The 24,429-nt window shown below is 41.1% G+C and overlaps 1 protein-coding gene and 1 long non-coding RNA gene across 5 annotated transcripts in view; one reads left to right on the top strand and one right to left on the bottom strand.

Annotated features, from left to right (window-relative positions):
- The first annotated feature begins 5,517 nt into the window (after positions 1–5,517).
- LOC127434431 (UDP-glucuronosyltransferase 2A2-like) lies at positions 5,518–11,788 on the top strand. The gene is made up of 2 exons (XM_051687187.1): positions 5,518–5,646; positions 7,401–11,788. The coding sequence occupies exon 2, from the start codon at positions 7,407–7,409 to the stop codon at positions 9,009–9,011; it is 1,605 nt and encodes a 534-aa protein (XP_051543147.1). The 5' UTR covers positions 5,518–5,646; positions 7,401–7,406; the 3' UTR covers positions 9,012–11,788.
- A 1,397-nt stretch (positions 11,789–13,185) lies between these two features.
- Positions 13,186–24,429, bottom strand: part of LOC127434451 (uncharacterized) — a 25,572-nt gene continuing 14,328 nt past the window's right edge. For all 4 annotated transcript variants that reach the window (XR_007896047.1, XR_007896045.1, XR_007896046.1 and 1 more), the window contains 3 exons: positions 16,831–16,893; positions 16,715–16,752; positions 13,186–16,598 (listed from right to left, as the gene is read on the bottom strand). This is a non-coding gene — a long non-coding RNA (uncharacterized LOC127434451). The remainder of the gene's footprint in view (positions 16,599–16,714; positions 16,753–16,830; positions 16,894–24,429) is intronic.

Here is a 24,429-nt window from a genome sequence, read left to right as displayed (position 1 = left end):
TGTAGTAACAAGCTCAATCTAGCTTTATAATTGTTAGTTTACATACATAATCTCGGTATCTAAATGTTATAACCTACATGAAATGTTTTAGTGTTGACTGAACAACTGATCCTGTTGATAGATTTAATTTATTGTTCTTTTGTTGGAAATAAGGATGTCTTAGCAGCCACACAATAAAATGTACCGTACAAAAAGAACTACATGTAATACAAATAAGCAAATTTATTTGGACATACATTATAAACATTGTACACAAAAGTTCAATGTTCTCTGTAAAGCAAATATAAAACAGTATGTATTATTAAAAGCACTGTATAAATACATTCAATTGGTACTGAATTAATGTCCACACTGTTTTCCAAATCACCTTTTCCCCTTAAGGGAATGCATGCACATTCTACAAAGACACTCAAAAGAAAGTGAATTGCAGGCAGGAAAAATGCAGGAAAGAGGAAAATCATAATACAATTAATTTAAAACGTGATAAAACATCTCACTACTGTACATGTCTAATCTAATAATTATGGTCTTCCACTGTAGAATTATTCATTTAGCATCACAGTATGAAAACAGTTGAAAACATCATCTCTACTCACAGACAGTTCAGGTAAAACACTGTTCCTTTTTATACTCAGTAATAATGCCATTTCAAAACACATTGGCATTCACAAAGGCCAACGCTGAATAGAAATGGACAAACACTCAAAATGCCTAATGAACTTTCAGCATATGTATACACACCTTTAACACAATAATGCTATAGTTTAGGTGTAATTCATTGCGCTCTGTTTCTGGATGTCTATCGCATCCGGACCGTAACGGTGGATAATATAAGTAATCCCCGCTGTTGACTTCTTGCCAATAAAGTGAAAAGAGCACACAAACAAATGATTCCAAGCTTTTTCAAACAGATCAACTAAGATGAAACTAAGTCAATCCTTCTGTATGCAGCCAATGGAAGAAGCAGCATCTGGGACAGGATGCCAGTGGTTTCTGATCATAACATTGCTGTTTTATATGAAACTTCAGTTTTGCTTGATTATAACCATTTATTGCACACATTGTCTGGGAAATTTTAAAGACATCTTACAACAGCAAGAATCTAACCGCATTACACGCAAGCAAGCAGAGACCGCCTACACACAAAAGTCCAACCAATCGCACTTCCGCTATCCAACCGGAAATTCTACCCACCTTGCGAAATACAGTGGACTTGCTGAGAATATTGTGGATACTTTGGACTTAAAGGTTAAGGCGAGAGCTAAGTGGCTCACGCATGAAGACTCAATACTGTGAATCGGGAGTCATATCGGGAGTCACTGCACTGATACTGTGAACCACTGTGAGCGCTGTATATTTAATTGTGTTGCTTTTAGTTTGTTTTATGGCCTTATTCATTTAAATAAATATACATATGCCCCTAGTGAAAAAACAAGATTAATTGCCCTACAAGGGCACCTTGACTAAGCAAACAAAAATTCAGGGTGTTTCAGTGCTGTTACAGCATTAATAATAAATACATTAGGAAATAGAATATAAAAGATTCATTATAATGTTTGAGGATGCTATTATGCATCTATTCAGTCAAATAATAATGTGGTTGTCTTTGTCTAAGTAGGAGTGACAAACTTATCTGTGGAGGCTGTAAATCTTGTCAGAAGATGTGGGAAATCAAGATGGTTTAGATTTAGGTTATTGCATCCTACAGCATATAACACACACACACACACCGTACTTTTTTTTTTTATGGCAGAATGGTACCTGCCCACAGATCTGTGTGTTTCTGTCTCTATGCATGTGATTTGTGTTTTCCACCCACCATAGAGAAAGACATGTCAGTCTTAGTTTGTGTTGCGAGCTGTTTCTAGATGCACACACATTATTCACAATCAGTGCTAGAGATCTAAATGGCATGTTACTGTTTGAAATAAATCAGCTGACTCTCTCATGTCTCTTCTGCACACACACACACACACACACACATACACTTTATTTACATATATGACAGACAAACATTAGGAAGACATATATTGTGGTCCAATTTGTGCATTTGTTGTTTATGTAACTGAAACCAACCGTTGCATTATGTAGGCTACACCATAACATAGTCTTGGTCAGCTACAATTCATGGTCATTATGTTAAGAGAAATTAAATACTCATTAAATTTATATAGTAATGCCATAATAATAATAAATGTTTTTATTTCATTGAATTGATTTAGGGAAGATTTGGTTGGTTGGCACAATTTTTATTCTTTTTTAAATGTTTTTGATGGAATAAGCATTCAGATACAGTAACCCAACTAGACAAAAATAAAGTTCTTAAGCAAAAATAAAATAAATAGCATAAACAGAATAAAAAAATATATACATAACTCAGTAATCTATATATATATATATATATATATAAAACAAACACATCCAATGTCATATTTCCTAGATAGATTTGGTTAATTGGGGTTAGTTGGTACAGTGATAAAAAAAAAAAAAAAAAGATCTATAGTTTAAATAGGCTGTAAGCAACAAACAGAAACAGGTTTATTTTAAACCAAACAAACACCACTTAAAACATTTCTGATGTAATTTTTTTGTTTTTTTGTAAATATGATTGTGATAGCATCTACCTTTTCTGACTCAGAAATTAAGCCTGTACTAACCAACCCCATTCTCCCCGATGTTAATAAACATAAATAAATAAATAAATAACTTTAAACACTGATTTAAACATCAACATTGTTAATTTTTCTTCAAACTCAGGCACCACGTTTATGCATAAATGCTTCCACCTTGTGGATATGTTACTAGGCTTCAAAGCAGCTGCACGCTTCCTGTGCTCGAGCTGAATATGATACAATGTTGTTTTAAATAACATAAAACAAAATGTGTGATTTAAGACATCCCAAAAGCAACTGGTATCATACAGACATAGGAAAATGATATGGGAAGCATATACCATGGTCACACCTTAAATACAAGATGCGTCGGAAATGTATCAATTCACCAAAAGTTTAGGCCTACCTGGTTTTTCCACAGTTGCGCTCCATACATCTGCTCAGTGAATTTGGATTGCTCCTCATACTGCGCCGCAATTTCCATGTTTTATTTTAATCATGTTTCTCACTTCCTAAATGATGACCCCGAAAAGTTTACCTACCGCTTGATCTGTATGCCATGCCCAGTGCGTTTGCCGCATTGATAACGTCACATCTGATGGCCCGCGATGGGATACCAAGGGTGATTTATTTATTTTGTATTATTTTGTTTTTAAGAAGGAATACTCCTGTTTCAGTACAAGTTATGCTCATTCGACAGCATTTGTGGATTACCACAAACATGTATTTGCCTCTTCCCTCCTTTAGTTTAAAAAAAAGAACAAATATGGGTTACGGTATATTGAATGGGGCTAATCCGTAAACACTGAAATACTGTTTCAAAGTATTGCCACAAGACGTACAATATGCATGTTAACATGATATTAGTCTGATAAAGTAGCTTACTTACCTTTTCTGTGTAATATCCAATTTGACAACTTTGTTGCTATGAAAATGTAATGCTTTAAACCTTGTAATCCTGCAAAACAAATGACAGTTTAAACAAGTTTACTGCTTTAGTAATACACAAGTTTTAACTGAAGAATTAATGTAAGTGCTTTAATAAAATTATAAGCTTCACATTTCCGCCTTCAAACTCTCCAAAAATTGGCCCCATTCACTTCCATTGTAAGTGCGTCACTGTATCACAGTGTGGTTGCCAGAAATTTACTGTAAAAAATAAAATCACTATGACCATGTTTCAGGCTTTACAGGATGAACACCCCAATGCACATAACTGATATCAAAAGTAAGAAGAACATAACTATTCCCATAAAATATAATAACATATGACAGGTCACACAGGGACTTCTTATTTTTTATCATAAATTCAACTATAGTTTACCGTAAAAAGTATATGTATTCTGTATGTAAACATGATATTTTTACCATTAATTATATGGTGAAATCATACTTTTGACATTAAAAACATTCATTTTAACAATATTTTACCATAAAATTACATACTGTCTTGTTAAATAGCTATATTATCATTTTTAACCGTATATGTTACAGTAACTACCCGTTAACCAATTAATGTTTTGTTTTTTTATTGTATAATTTTTACATCTTTTAACCATTAAAAATACAGACATTTTTTTTTTTTTTTTTACAGTAGCTTAGGTTGGTTTTAGCTATTGTTTTTTGTTTTGTTTTTTTTTACAGCAGGGTTACCAACACTTGCTGCAGTATGCTCACCAGGTATATTCATGGGCTAAAGGCACACCTTAAGGAAAATTAGCTTTTTTTCTGGTCCCAAAGTGTATCAAGATTCAAGAAATGCATTTATTTATATTGAATATTGATGGAGCAACATGATTTGTGTGAAATGAAATAACAACAGAAGGTTGTTTTGAATAAAATTCATGAAAAAAAAAAAAAATATTTTTAAAAATTTTAAAAAAAGATCGGCTCACTTGGAATAAAAGGCCCCCTGGGGGGCTATATTGATATAGTGTAGGTACCAGGGCAATAGTTACTTATGCAAATACTTTTAAGACAGCAATATGCTTTTTTTTTTCTTTTTCTTTTTTAACAAAATAACCACTTCAGAAAAGGGTGCATAATTTCTTGTTAATTTCAGTCACATTTGACATTTCATTACATCTCAAGTATTCTATAAACAAATTAATCTTCATTGTGATTGGATCAGCCAATGTGAGCCCACTTTGAACATTTTTCATAACAAATCTATTCCCATCACTTAAGAAAAACCGTGGCCTATAATAGGGGCCTTTAGCCCCTGCAACAGGGGGGCTTTTTACCCCAAATACCACCCTTTCACTTATTGGACAGTTATCAGTTTTATATATATATATATATATATGCAAACAGGTGTTTAGGAAAGTGCTGTGGTTTTTGATGCTATTTAGTGTTTTGAGAGAAAATAAAATCAAAAGGAGTCTTTTACCCTGCAAAGCCTTTAGCCCCGTTGTACCCTATAACTAATTTCTTCTTATCTCTTCAGAGTTGAATAACATTTAAACTAGTTTTACTGGAGGTATTTGACACTGAACCTTGTTACCATCAGCCTTGAATTGCCAGAAAGGACAAAAAGAGAAAATGCAGTTTAGAGATTAATTAAAAATATGGAATAAAACAATTATGAAAAGAATGATTTAATTCGCTTTGATCTCTCTCTCACTCTCTCTTTATCTGTTTACTTATCTCTCCCTCTATCTCAAATACACATGCACATTTTTGTTGGTTTTGTTTAAAATGGCAGTAAAAAATTGTCAAAAAATGTGTGTTTGTCCTTGTTTTCAGAATTGGAAGAAGGAATGGGGGAGGGTTTTGTGAAAGAGGAGTAGCACAATCTTTCCATACATCTGTTACTGTTGAGTAAGAGAGGGGAGAGAGAGAGAGAGAGAGAGAGAGAGAGAGAGAGAGAGAGAGAGAGAGAGAGAGAGAGAGAGAGAGAGAGAGAGTATTTCTCTGGGATTATCTCATCTGAGTTATGTAATAGTTATGTGCGATCTGAACTACGAACTGTACTGAACAAACTCGGCTCTCAACAAAGAGAGGAACAAGGTAAAACAAGGTGCTACAGAACAAGGTAAAAAGGTTTTTCTTGTCAGATTACCACATCCTGTTTGTCTTCTCTGTTTCTTTTTCTATTTTTTTTCCTACTGTTTTCTTTTAACTGAAGAGGCATTGTTATGCCTTTCCCATTAGTAAAGTAATGTTTGCTTTCCTGTTTGATTCGACTGTTTCTGCAGTTTTATAAATGCCCAGACATAGTTTGAACATTTAGAATGACTAGTTTCACTCATTTCCCACTTAGAGTCTTGACTATTTGAGCAGGGTTTCTCCAACACTGGTTAGCAGGCCACATCTGAGTTAAATAACTTATATTTCCCATGCAGAGTTTCAGAAACACTGTTTGTCCATAATGCACTCGTTATGTAAATTGTTTTTCAGGCATTTAGAAGTTTTTGGATTGTGCAGGAACAAAATTAATCACACAGGTGGTTTTTATGTTTATTTTTTAAAGAGGGAAATAATATATATAATTCAATGAACAATGCAACATAGTCTCTTGAAAACTCAAGAGAAGATATCGTATGACTTGGCTCATACAAAAAGATTCAACTTATATTTCCATACAGACCAACCAATTAAACAGAATTTCAAATTGATCAAATACAGGCATGACATTTTAGAAAGCCTCCTATCCAACATTGTATTTTAAGAAAGGAAACGTCTGTGAACAAATCTGGTTACTCATTCTTATTTATTTATGCATTACAAATGACTGATGTATGGGTCATTGACAAATAAGGTTGTTTGAGGTGATTAAAAATAAGATATCTTTTAAAAAATCTAGTTTAAACAGTAAACACACTGGTCGAGCTTAGAAATATAATCTTTCTGTCCAATTTGGTTTCATGAAGTTTTGAAAAAAAAAAAAAAAAAAAAAAAAAAAAAATATATATATATATATATATATATATATATATATATATTTAGCATTTTCTACAAAAAATAAAAGATTTAATGACTTAAAAAATGTCTGGTGTAACCATCAAGTAAAAGGTGTTAAAGAATTTCCTTGCATCTTGAATACACGAGAGTGTACACAACTTCATCATTAATTTCCTAAATGTTTTCAAACACATTTGACAAAGTAAAAAATATATTTTTTACAAGTATCATACATTTTTGTGTCAAGAATATCAAGAAGGTTTCTAAGGGTTACCCCAAATGATGAAAATGTGTCTTTTCATAAAAAATGTAAAAATATCTGATTTATATTTATATTGTTGTTCCAAACCTGTTTTACTCTCTTTCGATCGTGTAATCGTTTGAAAACTCAGTTTTCAGTTTCATAACGTCATTTTCCAAAGTATGTGTTTATGGAGAGTGTTTTTGAAACGCAGTTCCAGTGTTGAAAAGAGCCATAAACAAAGCAAAATAAATGCATTTTCAGATGGCATAATGTTGATTACCATTGATTACCAATTGACCCCATTCACTTCCATTTTAATTGCCTCACTGTAACCTCGATTTTTGCTTCTTTTTTTTTTTTAAGAAAAGGAGGGGCAAGTCAAAATATATTTTTGTGGTAATCAATGTTATGCCACAAATGCTGTCGATTGAGCTTAACTTGTCATGAACCCGGAATATTCTTTTAAGTCTCAGTCACCATTCACTTTAATTTAATCTTTTTTCCATTCTGCCTGACATATTTTGTTTTCCACAGAATAAAAAATGTCATACAGGTTTGTAACAACACAAGGGCGAGTAAACTTTGACCCAAGTGGGTGAATTATCCATTAACTTGGCTTTATATGTGTTTCTGTGCACTAGGAAACAATGGATGTTCTAAGTGGTTTGTGTTGCCTTCTTGTGCTCTCCATCTTCCTTACAACTGACACTTCCTTTGCTCTGGCCGGCAAAGTCCTCGTCTTTCCAGTGGACGGCAGCCATTGGGTTAACATGAAACTGCTGATCGAGGATCTGCATTCTGCAGGTCATGAGGTCACTGTGGTGCGGACCGCCAGCAGTTGGTACATCAAGGAGGATTCACCATACTACAAGGCCATCACGGTCCCCCTACCAGAGCCCATTAACATTGAGGACCAAGATTTCATGGTCACATTCCTGAGTAAAATGCTTGAGATACAGAGACAGGGAGGTTCCCTGCTTGCAACCATGCAGTTTTATTGGCAGATGCTGACGATGCTCTCCAAAATACATCACCAGGCAAGTCAGTTAGTGGTGGAGATTTTCGAAAACCCGGTACAAATGAAACAGCTCTATGATGCACATTACGACGTGGCCCTTATTGATCCGGGTCTACCTGTGGGTGTTCTAGTGGCCCATAAACTTGGTTTACCCACAGTGTTCAATGTGAGATGGATCATGAGTGGAGAAGGACATTTTGTTGTTGCACCCTCTCCAGTTTCCTACGTCCCTGCACCGGGAAGCACTTTGCCGAACCACATGTCATTTGCTGACAGGGTCAAGAACATATTCCATTATGTGTTGAACATGTGCATAGACCAATTAATCGTAACCCCAGTTTATGACAGATTAGTAGCACGTTACTTTGGACCTGAAACTAATTTCTACAACTTGCTACAGGGTACAGATATCTGGCTCATGAGATCGGACTTCATCTTTGAGTTCCCACGTCCGACCATGCCCAATGTCGTCTACATCGGAGGCTTCCAGTGCAAACCATCCAAACCTTTACCACCAGAGCTGGAGAAGTTTGTGGAAGGGTCGGGAAAACATGGGGTAATTGTGATGTCACTAGGTACACTTGTGAAAGGTCTACCCAATGAGATCACATCTGAGATCGCTGCTGGTTTTGCTCAGCTCCCCCAAAGAGTGATCTGGAGGCACCTGGGTGAGCGACCTCATAATCTTGGTAACAATACACTTCTGGTCGACTGGTTGCCTCAGAATGACCTGCTAGGTCATCCTAAAACACGGGCATTTGTAGCTCACGGTGGGACCAATGGAGTTTATGAATCTATATATCATGGCGTTCCAGTTGTTGGGCTTCCGCTACTATTTGACCAGTCCGAGAATTTATTACGTCTCGAGGTACGGGGAGCAGCTAAAGTTCTTGATGCTACTAGACTGGACAGCCAGAGCTTTTTGACGGCAATGCAGGAAGTCTTAGATAAGCCATCGCACAAAGAGAACATGCAGCGGCTATCTAGGCTACACCGCGACAAGCCTACACATCCTAGAGACAGCGCCCTCTATTGGATAGAGTTTGTAATGCGGCACAAAGGTGCAGCACATTTACGTACAGAGTCTTATAGGATGCCGTGGTACTCATACCACTCTGTTGATGTAGTGGCATTTTTGTTGGCTGTCGTACTGACAGTAGGGGGAACAGTGATTCTCATAATACGCTTTTTGTGTCTCAGATTGTGCCGGAGACAGAAATCAAAACTTGAATGATGCATGACTGAGCAATAAACTAAACACTCAGTGTGGGACCTGGCAATTATTTAGTCATTATTAATAAATAAATAAAATAAATAATTAATTGTTGAACAAATTTTGGAGAAGAATGCATTGGTTTTACCTCACCTAATTCCACATAACTCGCATCTGGGCGTCAACACACCACTCAACGCCAGTGTCGGGCGTAAAGTCATAAATTAAAGGTGACAAAATGCCCCCGACATTCCTCTATTGAGGCATACTTATTGATGTTATAAGTTGATGTTGACTGAATTCATGTTTTTATGGTTTGTTTGTTAGTGATTTAACATCCTGCCAACTTCCATGGCTATTTTAATGGTGAAAAACTAAAATATAATAAAAGTTATAGCAATTAAAACCCTATATAAGGGTTTTCAAATATATTTTTTTAATTAAAGCTCTTAATGAATTAATTGGTAAGAGATAATAAATTCTCAATCCTGTTATTCAAATTGAGAATTTCTGTTAATTGATTAATTAAATTTAAGTTATTGACATGAACAGATGGCATCATATTTTTTTTTAATTGGTTAAAAAAAAAATTGCCTGTTAAAGGTATAAAATGCCCCTGAAAATCTAAACCCGGGGGCAAATATTGCCTCTTAATGGAAAAGTACAATGTATGGACCAAAAGAGCTGAGAAATTCTTCAAACATTTTTTGAGTTCAGTAGATGAAAGAAAGTCACACACATCTGGGATGGCATAAGGGTGAGTAAATGATGAGAGAATTTTCATTTTGGGGTGAACTATTCCTTTAAATTAGTTAAAGAACTGAGGTCTATACAATGCTGGGAAACAATAAGATAAGTATTTATGAAGTAAAAGAAGTTATGAAACATTCAATATCTACTCATAAAGTTTAAAAAGACATAATTAATGAAGTAAAAATGTGTGTGAAAATCACGGTGTTAAATTGTACCTGTCATTGCAAAGATTGATTTAGCAAATTACCCGGTAATCATTGGCTGCCACTTCTAAAGGTCAGCGGCAACGGGATCAAAGTTAAATTGTTTGAACTTTGGGTGCCGTGTAACGTATGGCGGAAAAGCTAAAGCTAAAGCTGAAGTTTCACTCCATCGAGTTCAATGTGTCTGCGAATTCTGACACGAGTCATGTCGAAGCCCCTTTGGCCTTGTGTTGGTGTCTGTGATTGGTAGATTTTCTGTACAGTAATGATAACAGTAATAGGATTGTTATTTAGCTAAATGAAAAACTCTGTGAAGGTATTTACAGTTGAAGGGCTATGGCCAAACTGATGTGTATGTCCAAAGCTCAGCCAGGTGTCAATAGTGTGTTTTACTCTGTTTGTAACAAAAAGTCTCTCCCCAAATTCCCAAACTCACGCTATTGGTTGAGCCAATGTTGCTCTGTCTGGTCAGAAAGCAATTTTTTGCAAGCTGCACAAAGTCACAATTTACACTTTTCAGAGAAATCAGCTTTTCATTAAAAGATCTTCAAAGTTCTCAGGTATTCTGCCACTTTGTATTCTCTGTTTAATGATGGGTAGCATTTTGGCCTGGTTTGTAATGTCAGTCCAATGTCTTAGAGTTTTTTTTAATTTTGTAATGATTTTAATTTGATTTCATTCATGTCAAAGTGTGTTTATGAATTTGGGGCCTAAAAAGTGTTAACAAATCTCAAAGAAAAACTATCAAACAGAATATTTATTTTCATTCAGAACACACTGGCATGAAATAAACTAAATTATATAAAAATAACATATCACACTTCATAAATAAAAAATAAAAAAAGTTGTATTTCAGATTTATTAGGGGTTCCGAGTCACAATTGAGTGGTTGGTATAACCAAAGTCTTATATTATGATATGAGCAGGGTTGGGAGGGTTACTTTTGAAATGTATTCCACTACAGATTACAGAATACATGCAATACAATGTCATTTGTAATCCGTTAGATTACTCAAGGTCAGTAATGTAATCGAAATACTTTGGATTACTTCTTCAGCACTGGTAGATTTTTTCACTTGTTTTGACTATAAAAACTCTGCCAGTACAGTAAGACAAAATACACATGTTAAAAATATATTCTCTGAAAAACCTAAATATCTTATGTAGTGTTGTTTCTAAAACAAGATAAATCAATTTGATCTTGTTTAAGGATTTTTAGATATTTTTACAGGAAAACAATACAAAAATTATTATCAAGAATATGCTTTTTGCCCTAATAACAAAGATCTTACTAGAAATAAGAAATTATGATCCAACGTGAATTTTCTTGATAAAAAAATATGATCGTGCCTGGTAACATTTGCATGTTAAAATGGCTAGAAATAGCACTTTAGCTTAGTGTAAAGCTGACAATTTACACAAGATTTATTTCTATTTCTTCTGCTCCAAACTTACTCCTCTGTCTGCTCGTATGAATGTAACACATCATAAGAAAGTGTTTCACCGCTGTTTAAATGCACATTGGATCGCATCATTTATATGTATAAATGTTTTCCATCTGAAAGGACTAAATATTAAATGAAACAAATGACAATAAAATGGAAAGTAATCTCTTCAGTAATCAAAATACTTTTTGAATGTAACTGTATTCTAATTACCAATTATTTAAATTGTAACTGTATTGGACTGGAATACAGTTACTTATATTTTGTATTTTAAATACGTAATCCTGTTACATGTATTCTGTTACTCCCCAAGATGGATATGAGTAATATTATATTGTGGTAATGATATAACCTATATTATGATTATTTTTGCTGGTATATATATTGAAAAAAGTTTTACATTAAAAATGGTTTATATATTAAATAACCATGTGATAATGCCTATTTGTGTCTATAATTTACAAATGAAAGTACATAATTTCACATGATTAATTTATCTTTTTATTTGGACCATGATGGACGCAAATATAAGAAGGAATATTCATAACAAATAAATGATAAATCTGGCATCTATAAAATAAAAGCTTCACATACGGTAACTCTTGAAGACTCAAAACTGTAAAACTAATCTTATAAATCAGATAATTCTGGCTCTAAATTCTGATTGGCTGGGCCACATTTAAAACAGATCAACCGCTGTTCAAACAGTACAGCAAATTTCTACCATCGCACAGTATGTATCCTCAGAGGATATCCTCAGATCCTTATGACCATAAATCATACCTGTTCTATGATTTTGTAAAAAATGTCTTTCTTTTACTCTCTCTAAGTCATTAGTGTGTGTGCATATAATACAATACTTACATAATTGTGAAGCAACTGAATTGTATACTCTCAGAGCTGGCCTTATTTAAGCTGCACACACAGCCAGGAGATGTTGGAGGTTAATGTAAAAGTGGTCAGTCCCTTAAACTATTCTTCCACACCACAATATTCACTATGAAGGGTATGAGGAGGATAGACAGTGGAGTGGCTGCGAGCACGACTCCTGCCGGGGCGTCGGGTAAATCCTCCTCATCCTTACCAAAGCGGAAGTACTGCTGGTGAATTCTCACGAATAACTGCTCCACTACAGCATTTCTTAGATGCAAACTCCAGACACTCAGTTAACTTGTGATAACTTCTGGAATGAGACACAAAGGGGTAAATAAAAAATTAATCGTGCCTGTTGATAACTTGGTAACCGACAACCGGTTCTCATTCAGAACCGGTCCCATTTTCAAAATAATTTTCAAAAAGTACTGCAACCAAGTGATTTTCATGACTTTTGGTTCGGTTAATGTTCTCAATCAAGCATTTTTTGCCTATGCGGACGGAACGCTGTAATTAAATGTTTTGCTGTACGCAAAACATACAGCGCAACCAGTGTAGCCAGATTCCCGAACAACTGACTCATATGAGCCCATTTTTAAAAATATACAGAATGAAATATACAACTCTGCCTCCTGAACGAATTACATGTCAATAATTTTACCTTGTCCAACTGGTGAGAATTAAATCACAGCAATAGAGCTATTCAGTTTGTAGTCTAAAAACCCAGAAGACAATCAGCATTTTCGATTATCAATCAGTCAATCAATTTATTTATAGAGCAAATAAAAACAACAGTAGTTGACCACTGTGCTGTACAACTATAATAAAAGAAATATCACAAAAATACATCACCAAAATACATCAATACAAATATGTTGTACAAACCGCAATGCAAGATAAAGAGGTACATCACAGCACATATATAAGTTTACACCTTTGGACTCTAAGGACAATCGTAAGCCTGTGCAAAAAGAAACGTTTTTAACTTTGATTTAAATTCTGATTTTGTCTAAATTTCTCTAATGGATATTGGTAAACTATTCCACAGTTTAGGGCCGGAAATGGCAAAAGCACGGTCACCCTTCGACTTCAGTCTAGACTTATGAGCCATCAATAATATCTGATCAGATGACCTTAGACGTCTAACAGATGTATTTGCAACATGTTTTAGAACATAAATTACACACAGTCATATCTCAAACGTTAACTTTGAAGCTACTGTGTTTTTTGATAAGGCATATTGCTATCACAATGCAAATTCTGAAACTACAACTACCATGAACATTTTAGCTATGTGCTTTATGAAAGGTACGTCTGTTGTAGTCCCTTTTTAGCGACGGGTTAGCAACATACATTTTTAAAAGACACAACGACTTCAAAATCCACAGTTGAGGTATGCCTGTGCGTAATTTACATTCTAGAACAAAACATGAAAGTCTCTTCAAGTAATTTTCACCACAGATCTAATTTTACACATAATTTAAAAATCCCTATCCTAAAACCCAAAGGAAAATCCAGATGGAATCCAAGACAAATTAGCCCTCTAGCTTTGCCTACAAATTGATGTCACGGCTGAACAGCTCAATTACTCTAATAACAATGCATAGTTAATTACACATAATGTGTTTTCTTGTAATTATTGATATTATGTAAAAAAAAAATAAATAAATTAAAAAAAAATGGATGAATGAAATATCTTAATTTAAAAGTCTGTGTAAACACACCTTCTGCAAGATTCTGTTATATTAAAATATGAAATGATCATCATTTGGTAACAGACTGCTGAGGGCTGTAGGCCCAAAATACAATGATTACAAATATTTCTTCCTAATAATACCAAAAGAATGGCGAATGGAACCGTTAAGGAACCGGATTCGTTAAGGGGAATCAGAATTGGAACCAGAATGATTAAATTCCTTACAGTTCCTATCCTTCATTGCAAATACTAACAGCTAAATCAAATTAAACTAATCTGTTGACTTCAGATTTGTTTTTGTTTTTTTTGTTTGTCTTATTATGTCTTAATAGTTTTTTGACTATATTACCATTACATCAACATGCAACTCTCAATGCACTTTACTTGAGGCAAATTAGTAAAAACAATTTAAGGCAGTAACTCACTGTCAGCTAATTAGATTTTACAGTGATTTATTTAATATGTGATATACTGTGTATTCATTTTTTATTTTAGTTTAGGAAACCTGCAAACCTTTAAATACATTTGAAATTACCTCCTGCTTTCCATAGATGGCAATAGTGCTTACTTTTGTGAATCTCCCACATTCTGTAATGAGCCTTTACATAAAACAGAGGTGTGTTGGCACTGGAATAAATGACAATTACTTTAAATGCAGACTGATGCAGGACTGTATCTGCAAACATAGTGCAGGTTTTAAGTTTGTAAATTGGATGTGTTTTATGCTTAAATAATGCACGCTAAAATGTTGGAACTTTTTTTTTTTTTTTTGTGTATTCACCCCAAAGCGAGTTGTGTGACAGAAACAAACACATTGGATTATAATATCACACACACTAAAAGTTTCTTATCAACATTATTTCTTAATGCAGAAAAGAGAAATGGCCCTCATTTTTGAATGGACCAGTAGACCTCTCTTGGCTCTTTCCCAAACATCCTTCCATTGTTTCTTCAAACATTTCCTTTGTGTGTGCAACGGGGTTCAGGAAAGGAGGAGGCGGGAATCGGATCAACACTCAACAAGACTTTAATTATAACATCAAAATGAACTGGAACATAATAACAGATGTTGACGACACAAATACACAGCTCTGTGTGTCTCTATCTCTCTCGCTCTCTCTCTCTCTCTCTCTCTCTCTCTGGCATCCCCGGCTCCTCCTCTTATCTCTCTCCCACTGATTGGGCTAATCAACACCAGGCGTGCACCCTCATGGCCCGGCCATGCCCTCCTCCTCGTCACATACCCCCAACGCCCGATTCAGGCCAGGTAAAGCTCCGGACCGACTTACTCCCCCCCCACCGGAGGGGAGGAGTTGCCCCTTTGGCCATGTCCTTGCCGGCTGGTTTTCCCCGCTTCCTGGTACCTGGGTAGGACGAAGGGAGGGGAGAGGAAAAGAGGGCGGGAGAGACAGAGAGAGAGAGAGAGAGAGAGAGAGAGAGAGAAAAGATAAAAAATTCTAGTTCCCAACCACTCTGCCATTCGGTCCTCGGCCAGCTGGGAAGCAGTCGCCGGGCGATGGCACTGGATCTCGCCTCCTGGCAGACGGCAGTGAGCTCCCCCACCTCCCGGCAGATGCCAGCGGCTGCTCTACCTCCCGGCGGATGGCGGCGAGCTCCCCTGTCCCCTGGTGGACGGCAGCGGCTCCTTCATCTCCTGGCGGATGGCAGTGGGCTCCTCCGCCTTCGGGCGAACCGCTCCAGTATCATACCTCCTCAGCGTCACGATCCTCCATCAGCAGCGAGGGCTCTCTGATGGTGCGTCTTCCTCCATTCCCGGGATTCGGCACCAGTGTAACGGGGTTCGGGAAAGGAGGAGGCGGGAACCGGATCAACCCTCAACAAGACTTTAATTATAACATAACATCAAACTGAACTGGAACATAATAACAGACGCCAACGACACACACAGTTCTGTGTGTCTCTCTCGCTCTCTCTCTCTGGCATCCCCGGCTCCTCCTCTCATCTCTCTCCTGCTGATTGGGCTACTCAGCGCCAGGCAGGCCCCCTCACGCCCGGCCATGCCCTCCTCCTCGTCACAGTGTGTTTACCATGTATCTAAACAGCCTTATCTCATTTCTCAAAAGCACTTAGGTACAAATATTAATGCACAGAAATTCATGAGTATAGATAATAAATGTTACTTTTGTAGTTATGCATTCATGCAAACAAAAGTAATGCACCAAACCCAAACTCCAATTCTAAAATCAGCCCTTTTTTTTAAAAAAAAAAAGCAACATCAAAATGCACATAAAAATGTGACAATATTTTTTGAAAATAGCTAGCTCTCTTAGCTGGATAATCTGATTGCAAGAAAGAATGAAGAAATCAATGTTCATGTTTGATTCATGTTCATATTAATTTTGATTGTAATTTTGTTGACTTAATACTAGAGGGTTTACAATGCAAATTTGCTCCTGCAAAATGGCCCAACAGCTGTTAGTAGAGGTTCATTTTAAGTAAAGCATTATGTTAAGTTCTTGCTTACCTTACCACCATCTCCATATTACATCAGTTCTCCTCTCCAAGTATACTCATACTCTCATTGAAGTAAGCCCAGCAGTATTTTCACCTAAATACTTCAACACCATCTCATGACAGTCACTGAAGCGGTAGAACAATTCTTGATCCTGAAAATCCTCTGAGAGAGCCACAGTCAATTCATTCATTTCATTATGAAGACATAAACAAGTGATCTAGAGAAGTCTAGTAGCTTACACACTCCGTAAAGTGACACAAGTGACCTTTCTCTCTCACCTTGGTCCTCAAATGTGCCGTTGCTCCTCTCTGAAAGACTGAAAAGTGTGGTTATGATTGTGAAAGCTGTCTATGAGATCAGATGAGAGCGCAGGTGTAAATAATGCATACATTACCTGTATCAAAAGACTCGTTCAGGGCTTGCTTTGCATTCTCGATTTTGACTCTTAGACTCTCATCTAGAGTAAACGAAGAGGACATTGAGAAAAAAGTAGAAGATTGGCATTTTATCTTTGATTTTTTCATTGATGTCCATCTTAGAGGAGTACCTCTGAAAAGAGGAATTGAACTTCAGTTCAATCTGTTATTATTATTGGAGAATTTAAAATACTTTGAGATGTTTTTTAGTGTGATTAAAAAAGTCGCATTGTTAAGTTTGAACACTGAAGCAGAGATGTGCATCTTATTGACTGTCAATATTATTGATGTCCTATAAATCAAATTCTTCCTACACTGAGAAAAATGTTAACCTAAAAAATATGTGAAAACATCTAAATTAACTGGTTTGATTCAAGTATTAACTTGTATGAATAAACCTGAAAACATTAGGTTACACCAACAAAACTAATTTTTAAGGGTTAGATCAGGTAGAAATAGCTCCTTAGTAGAGGTAGACCGATAAATTGGTTTTACCGATTCATCTGTGCCGATAGTTGTTTTATTATGGGGTTAGAATTGTTTATAATTAACATACAAATGGAAAGAGATTCACAAATAAAAAAATGGCTCACAAATAATGATATCCACAATAAATGTAAGGAGTTTTGCAAAAACGAAATTAATTCACAAATAATATATATATATTTTAGAAGTTTAAAAAAATAAAGTGATTTCACAAATAAATAAAATTAGATTTGCAAATAAAAAAATTATTTACAAATATATATTTTAACTCACAAACACAACTCTGTCCAGCATTCATTTGTGGATCGCTTGCTGTGCATTTGTGACTTCTAAAACATTTCTTGCACAAGAGCTGCAGGCAATCCACAAATAGGTGGACTCCACCCATCATCTACTCAAGCCAATCAGATAATGGCCACATTACTCTGACCAATCGTAGCACGTTCTATCTTCAACCAATCACGCTTTGTTTTACTATCAGGGCGGAACCAGAGTCACAGTGCTCTCATGAGCATGGAATCAAGCACATACAGATAAGCTCCAAGGCTGCACACTCCAACTCCTCCATCAGAGGAATACTGTGATTTAAGGTTCGTATAATTTTCTCTCAGTTATAAATGTGTTATGTCTTGTTAAATGTTGACAGTTGAAAATTGTCCATTTGTAGTGTATGCTGATCATAAGCTTTATAGCTAAACTGGCTAATTGTATGAGTCTGCTATTTTAATTCTAACCAAGTTTCTTGACTGAAACTCCTAGCTACATAATGGAAATACATTTATAAGTATGTGTCATCAAAACCTTTACTCATAATGTTACATGGCAGATCCAAACAGACACACTACTAGACACTACAAAAGATCAGTAGTACAGATAGTGCCTTTATAAAACATGAATCATAGATGATCTTAGGAGCACAAACATCCCAGTTACTTTCGTAACCTCCGTTCCCTGATGGAGGGAATGAGATGTTGTGGCGATATAGTGACACTAAGGGTCACTCTTGGGAGCCCCAAACACCTCTGCTTTTTTGGAAAAAAGGCCAATGAGAATTGGCGAGTGGAATTTGCATGCCACTCCCCCGGACATACAGGTATAAAAGGAGCTGGTATGCAACTACTAATTTAGGTTTTGTGCTGAGGAGCCGAGACCAGGTCCTGGCCATTTCAGCGGGTAGTTCAGCGTTGTGGCAAGAGGGACACAACGTCTCGTTCCTTCCATCAGGGAACGGAGGTTACAAAAGTAATCAGGACATTCCCTATCTGTCACTCACTTGATGTTGTGTTGATGTAGTGACACTAGGGGTCCCTATACAAAATGCTACAACTAGCTGAACTGTGTTGCATGAACTGGCGGTGTGTGACGGGCAGACTGCTGTGTTCCTCATAGCCAGCGCACCAGGCTGTCACGTAACCTCCCCCAACACTCTTATAAGCGTCGAACGGTCCATCAGGAACAAGTCGACTGCCCAGCTATAGGGACAGGCTAGCCCAGCCGAGGCCTCTTTTCCCTCTCTTTTCTCCCCAAAAAGAGTGGAATTTGTTAACTGACTGGGAACCATAAGTGTCTGCATCGGGGGGTGTCCCTCCCAAGGGGAAGACACCGCGGAGACCACACCCCACCCAAAGGAGGGGGGGGTATTTTGAGTGGAATACGTCACATGGTCGTACCGAGTCTTGTCAGAAGTATGTCATGTGGAGTGGTCCCATGGTAGGTCCTACCCGCGGGGGAGGAGTTTCTACAGAGCATGGCGACCGAGGGCAGAGGGGCCTCTGCCCAAGGAAGACGCAGTTTGATGACAGGGAAACGATTTTGCGGAAGATATCACATGGGGTCGCCTTTGGGGAACCAGCACATGTGGAGCACCTACCTCAGTACAGGGGCTCATTAGCGCACGTTTCTCCGCAAAATCTACTGCCAGAGGGCTAAGGAGGAAAGTCATCCAGACTGTGAACACGACTGGGAGTCAAGAGCGCACGTCTTCACCTCAAGGGATGGGAAAGGCGCTATGCGCAAGTGGTACACCCGGCCAGCTTTCCCGGAACTTACCTGCTCATGCCTGCCAATACACGGGACGAGACCGGCTCAACCCGGAGATTGTAGAACCTCGCAAAGGTGTTGGGTGTTGCCCAGCCCACTACTCTGCAGATGTCTGCCAAAGAGGTGCCACTGGCCAGGGCCAAGGAGGCCGCCACACTCCTGGTGGAGTGAGCTCCTGAGCCTGATATGCCATCATGATGGCGTCAATGACCCAGTGGGTGGTCCTCTATTTGGAGACAGCACTTCCTTTCCGCTGTCCACCAAATAAAACAAAGAGCTGCTCGGAGCTTCTAAGGCTCTGCGTGCGATCCAAATACATGCATAAAGCTCGAACCGGACACAGCAACGTCAAGGCTGGGTCTGCATTCTCCTGGGGCAGGGCTTGCAGGTTCACCACTTGATCCCTAAAAGGAGTCGTGGGAACCTTGGGCACATAGCCCGGTCAGGGTCTCTGGATCACGTGAGAGTAGCCCGGACCGAACTCCAGGCACGATTCGCTGACAGAGAACGCCTGCAGGTCCCCTACCCTTTTGATGGAAGTGAGCGCAGTCAGGAGGGCAGTCTTCAAAGAGAGTGCCTTAAGCTCAGCTAACTCCAAGGGCTCAAAGAGAGCTTCCTATTGACCCCGAAGGACTACAGAGAGGTCCCATGAGGGGATGAGGCACAGCCTGGAGGGATTCAACCTCCTAGCGCCTCTCAGGAACCTGATGATCAAGTCGTGCTTCCCCAAATACTTACTATCTACTGCATCGTGATGAGCCGAAATAGTGGCTACATACACCTTCAGGGTGGAGGGGGACAGCTGCCCCTCCAGCCTCTCCTGCAGGAAGGAAAGCACTGATCCGACTGCGCATCTCTTGGGGTCTTCGCATCGGGAAGGACACCACTTAGCGAACAGATGCCACTTCAAGGCATACAGGCACCTCGTAGAGGGAGCCCTAACCTGAGTGATCGTGTCTACCATCGCGGGTGGTAGGCCACTTAGGTCTTCCATGTCCCATCCAAGGGCCAGACGTGGAGATTCCAGAGGTCTGGTCGCGAGTGCCAGATGGTGCCCCGTCCCTGAGAAAGAAGGTCCTTCCTCAGGGGAATACGCCGGGGGGGTGGGGGGGTGTGGCTGTCGCAAGGAGCGTGAGATCCGAGAACCACATCTGGGTGGGCCAGTAGGGTGCTACTAGGATGATCTGGTCCTCGTACTCCCTGACCTTGCACAGGGTCTGTGCAAGTAGGCTCACTGGGGGAAACACGTATTTGCGTAGTCCAGGGGGCCAGCTGTGTGCCAGCACATCTATACCAAGGGGTGCCTCAGTCAGGGCGTACCAAAGCAGGCAGTGGGAGGATTCCCGGGAAGCAAACAGGTCTACCTGTGCTCGACTGAATCGACTCCAAATCAGCTGGACCACCTGAGGGTGGAGTCTCCACACTCCCCTGAGGGTAACCTGATGTGACAGTGCGTCCGCTGCGGTGTTGAGGTCGCCCGGGATGTGAGTGGCTTGTAGCAACTTGAGGTGCTGCTGACTCCAGAGGAGGAGACGGCAGGTGAGTTGTGACATGCAATGGGAGCATAGACCACCTTGAGGGTTAATGTACGCTACCATCACTGTGTTGTCCGTCCGGACCAACACATGCTTGCCCTGGATCCACAGCTGAAACTTCCGCAGGGTGAGCAGTACTACCAACAACTCTAGGCAGTTGATGTGCCAACGCAGCCACGGGCCAGTCCAGGAGCCGGCGGCTGTTTGCCCATTGCATACAGCGCCCCAGCCCGTCTTGGAGGTGTCTGTTATAACCATGACATGCCTGGAAACCTGCTCTAGGGGAACCCCTGCCCATAGAAATGCAAGGTCGGTCCAAGGGCTGAAGAGGTGGTGACAGATCGGCATGATGGTCATGTGAAGTGTCCCGTGGCACCATGCCCATCTCAGGACTCGAGTCTGAAGCCAGTGCTGAAGCGGTCTCATATGCCGCCGCTGCTGAGGATGCCATATGCCCCAGGAGCCTCTGAAAAAGTTTCAGTGGAACCACTGTTCTCCATCTGAATGCCTTCAGACAGTTCAGCACTGACTGTGCACACTCGTTCGTGAGGCAGGCTGTCATCGAGACAGTCCAACTCCAAACCGAGAAAAGAGATGCTCTGAACCAGGGAGAGCTTGCTCTTTACCCAGTTGACCCAAAGCCCCAGTCGGCCGAGGTGCCGGAGCACAAGGTCCCTGTGTGCGCACAGCAACTCTCGAGAGTGAGCTAGGATTAGCCAGTCGTCGAGATTGTTGAGGATGCGGATGCCCACTTCCCTCGGCGGGGCAAGGGCTGCCTCTGTGAACTTCGTGAAGACGCAAGGGGACAAGGACAGGCCGAAGGGGAGGACCTTGTACTGTTACGCCTGGCCTTCAAAGGCAAACCGCAGGAAGGGTCTGTGCCGAGGTAAGACCAAGACATGGAAGTACGCGTCCTTCAGGTTTACCGGCACGAACTAATCTTGATGCCGGATGCTCGCTAGAATGCGTTTTTGCATCAGCATCTTGAACGGGAGTCTGTGCAAAGCCCAGTTCAGCACTCGCAGGTCCAGGATTGGTCCCAACCCACCGCCTTTCTTCGGTACGATGAAGTAAGGGCTGTAGAACCCTTTCTTTATCTCGGCTGGAGGGACAGGCTCTATCGCGCCCTTGCGCATAAGGATAGTGATCTCCGTATGCAAGGTAGCAGTGTTATCGCCCTTCACCGAGGTGAAGCGGATGCCGCTGAACCTGGGCGGGCGCCTGGCGAACTGAATCGCGTAGCCGAGTCGGACGGTCCAGGTCAGCCATCGCGACGGGTTGGAAAGCGCGAGCCACACACCCAGACTCCGGGCGTGGGGGACCAAGGGAATGATCATGTCGGACGTACCGGCGGGTGGGGCCTCGCGGCGGGGCGGAGCTCGAGGTGCCACATCGAGGGGATTCGAGCCCCGTGGCCGTGCTGAGTCCAGGGACATTGAAGACATACCTAGCTCCTGCCGCCCACCATAAGATTGGCCGAGGAGGGGGGAGGAGGAGTCTCGTCCCCGTAGTCCACCGGACCCAATTCCATGTGGGCGTGTTTGTGCCACAGCTGGGCACACAGGGACGGGGGGACCGCCGCTGGAGCGCCACACCTGCAAAGATGGGACGGTGGACGGTGGTCGTGATGACGGTCGTGCGCACGGGACATGTGACCCAGGGAACAAGAAAACCGCTCTTTTGTTGAATTTTTGGGTACCGCAGCCTCTTGGACATGCGGCGAAATTAAATGAAAATGAAAGTTTCTCCTCCCAGCCCTCCACCGGGGGATGGAGTGGTCTGCTCACCAGCTCCAGAGAAGTGGGTCTCCTTGCCCCTGGGTCAAAGCTTCAAAGTCTTCCTCGAGTTCTTGGCGGCCGGCCGTGAGACAGGTGGCTTCTGCTTCCTGCACTGGGCTCCACACCGGGGCCAGGCCATGGGGGCGGGCTGCGGCAGAGCCGGTGTTGTAGTTGCAGGAGGACGCCCTTGGCGATGAGCAGACGGGGTGCAGGATCTTGAGCCGCACCGGGGCAGGATGTGCTGTATGACCTCTGTCTGCTGCTTCACCACCGAGAACTGCTGGGCAAAGTCCTCGACAGTGTCGCTGAATAGGCCAACCTGGGAGATGGGGGCGTCAAGGAGCCGTGCCTTGTCAGCCTCTCGCATCTCAACCAATTTGAGCCAAAGGTGGCGCTCCTGGACCACCAGGGTGGACATCGCCTGCCTGAGAGACTGCGCCGTGACCTTTGTCGCCCGGAGAGCGAGGTCGGTCACCGAGTGCAGTTCCTGCATCAATCCCGGGTCAGAACTACCCTCATGCAGTTCTTTTAGTGCCTTGGCTTGGTGTACTTGCAGGAGAGCCATGGCATACAGAGCAGAGGCGGCTTGTCCAGCGGCACCGTAGGCCTTAGCCTTCAGGGACGACGTAAACCTACAGGCCCTGGACGGGAGGTTCGGGTGCCCGCGCATGGTGGCGGCGCACTTTGGAGACAAGTGCACCACGAGCGCCTTATCCACCTGGGGGATCACCGAATACCCCTGGCCGCTCCACCATCGAGGGTAGCGAAAGCGGGGGAGCTGAAAGACCGGGACTGGGCAGTAAATGGTACCTCCCACAATCTTGTCAGCTCCTCATGCACTTCCGGGAAGAAAGGAACGGGGGTGGGGCATGGCCGTGGGCGGTGCCCTGAGCCCAGGAACCAATCGTCGAGCCGCGAGGGTTCAAGGGAGAGCGGAGGGTTCCCTCTAGCCCGACGCTCGCGGCCGCCCGGGAAAGCATGTCCATCATTTCCGCGTCGGCCTGGGACTGGGTGACCATTCCCGAAGGAGGAAGCCTAGTTGAAGCCTCTGCGTCTGACTGGACAAGACCATTCTCCGATGCTGCGCTCGATAACTCTTCTTCCTGGGCTCTGAACGAGAGGTCGAACTCGCCCTGAGACGAGCCGGCGACCTCGTCCAAGCACCCGACCGGGGCAAGCGAGCGTGCTGGGGAATGGGAGGTCTGTGGGGGGATACCCGATGGAGGTAGTCCCATTGAGGTCCACAAATCGCCCCCAGTGCTAACCAGCATGGCCTCATACCCGTAGGTAGAAGGACCAAAGCAGGGAGCCGTTAGGGTGGCTTGCTTTCTTACGGATGCAAGCCGCGACCACAATGTTGCCATGGTCATGTTCTCGCAATGAGGACAAGACCCATCCACGAACGATGTCTCCGCGTGAGCAGCGCCCAGACACGTAAGACAGCGATCGTGGCCATCAGAAGTGGAGAGATAATGACCGTAACCAGGAATAACACACAAGCGGAAAGGCATCTTTAAAAAGACGTTCCGTGTGTGCCGCTCTTTTAGAAAGGAAATATAGTCTTTTTTGAAATATACTCTTTTAGTTGTTCCTGCCGAAGCGCCCAGGGGCATTCTCTGCACTCCACGAGTGCAGAGGGGGAGAAGCAGCTGAAATGCACCGTAGAATCCAGCAGATGAGGTGAATAAACTTCGCAGATGAATTCAGCTTCAATGAATAGAACCACTCGGCTCCGAAG

Source organism: Myxocyprinus asiaticus, chromosome 44 (genome assembly GCF_019703515.2).
Source record: "Myxocyprinus asiaticus isolate MX2 ecotype Aquarium Trade chromosome 44, UBuf_Myxa_2, whole genome shotgun sequence".
NCBI lineage: Eukaryota > Metazoa > Chordata > Actinopteri > Cypriniformes > Catostomidae > Myxocyprinus > Myxocyprinus asiaticus.
This window is presented reverse-complemented; position numbering and strand designations above follow the sequence as displayed.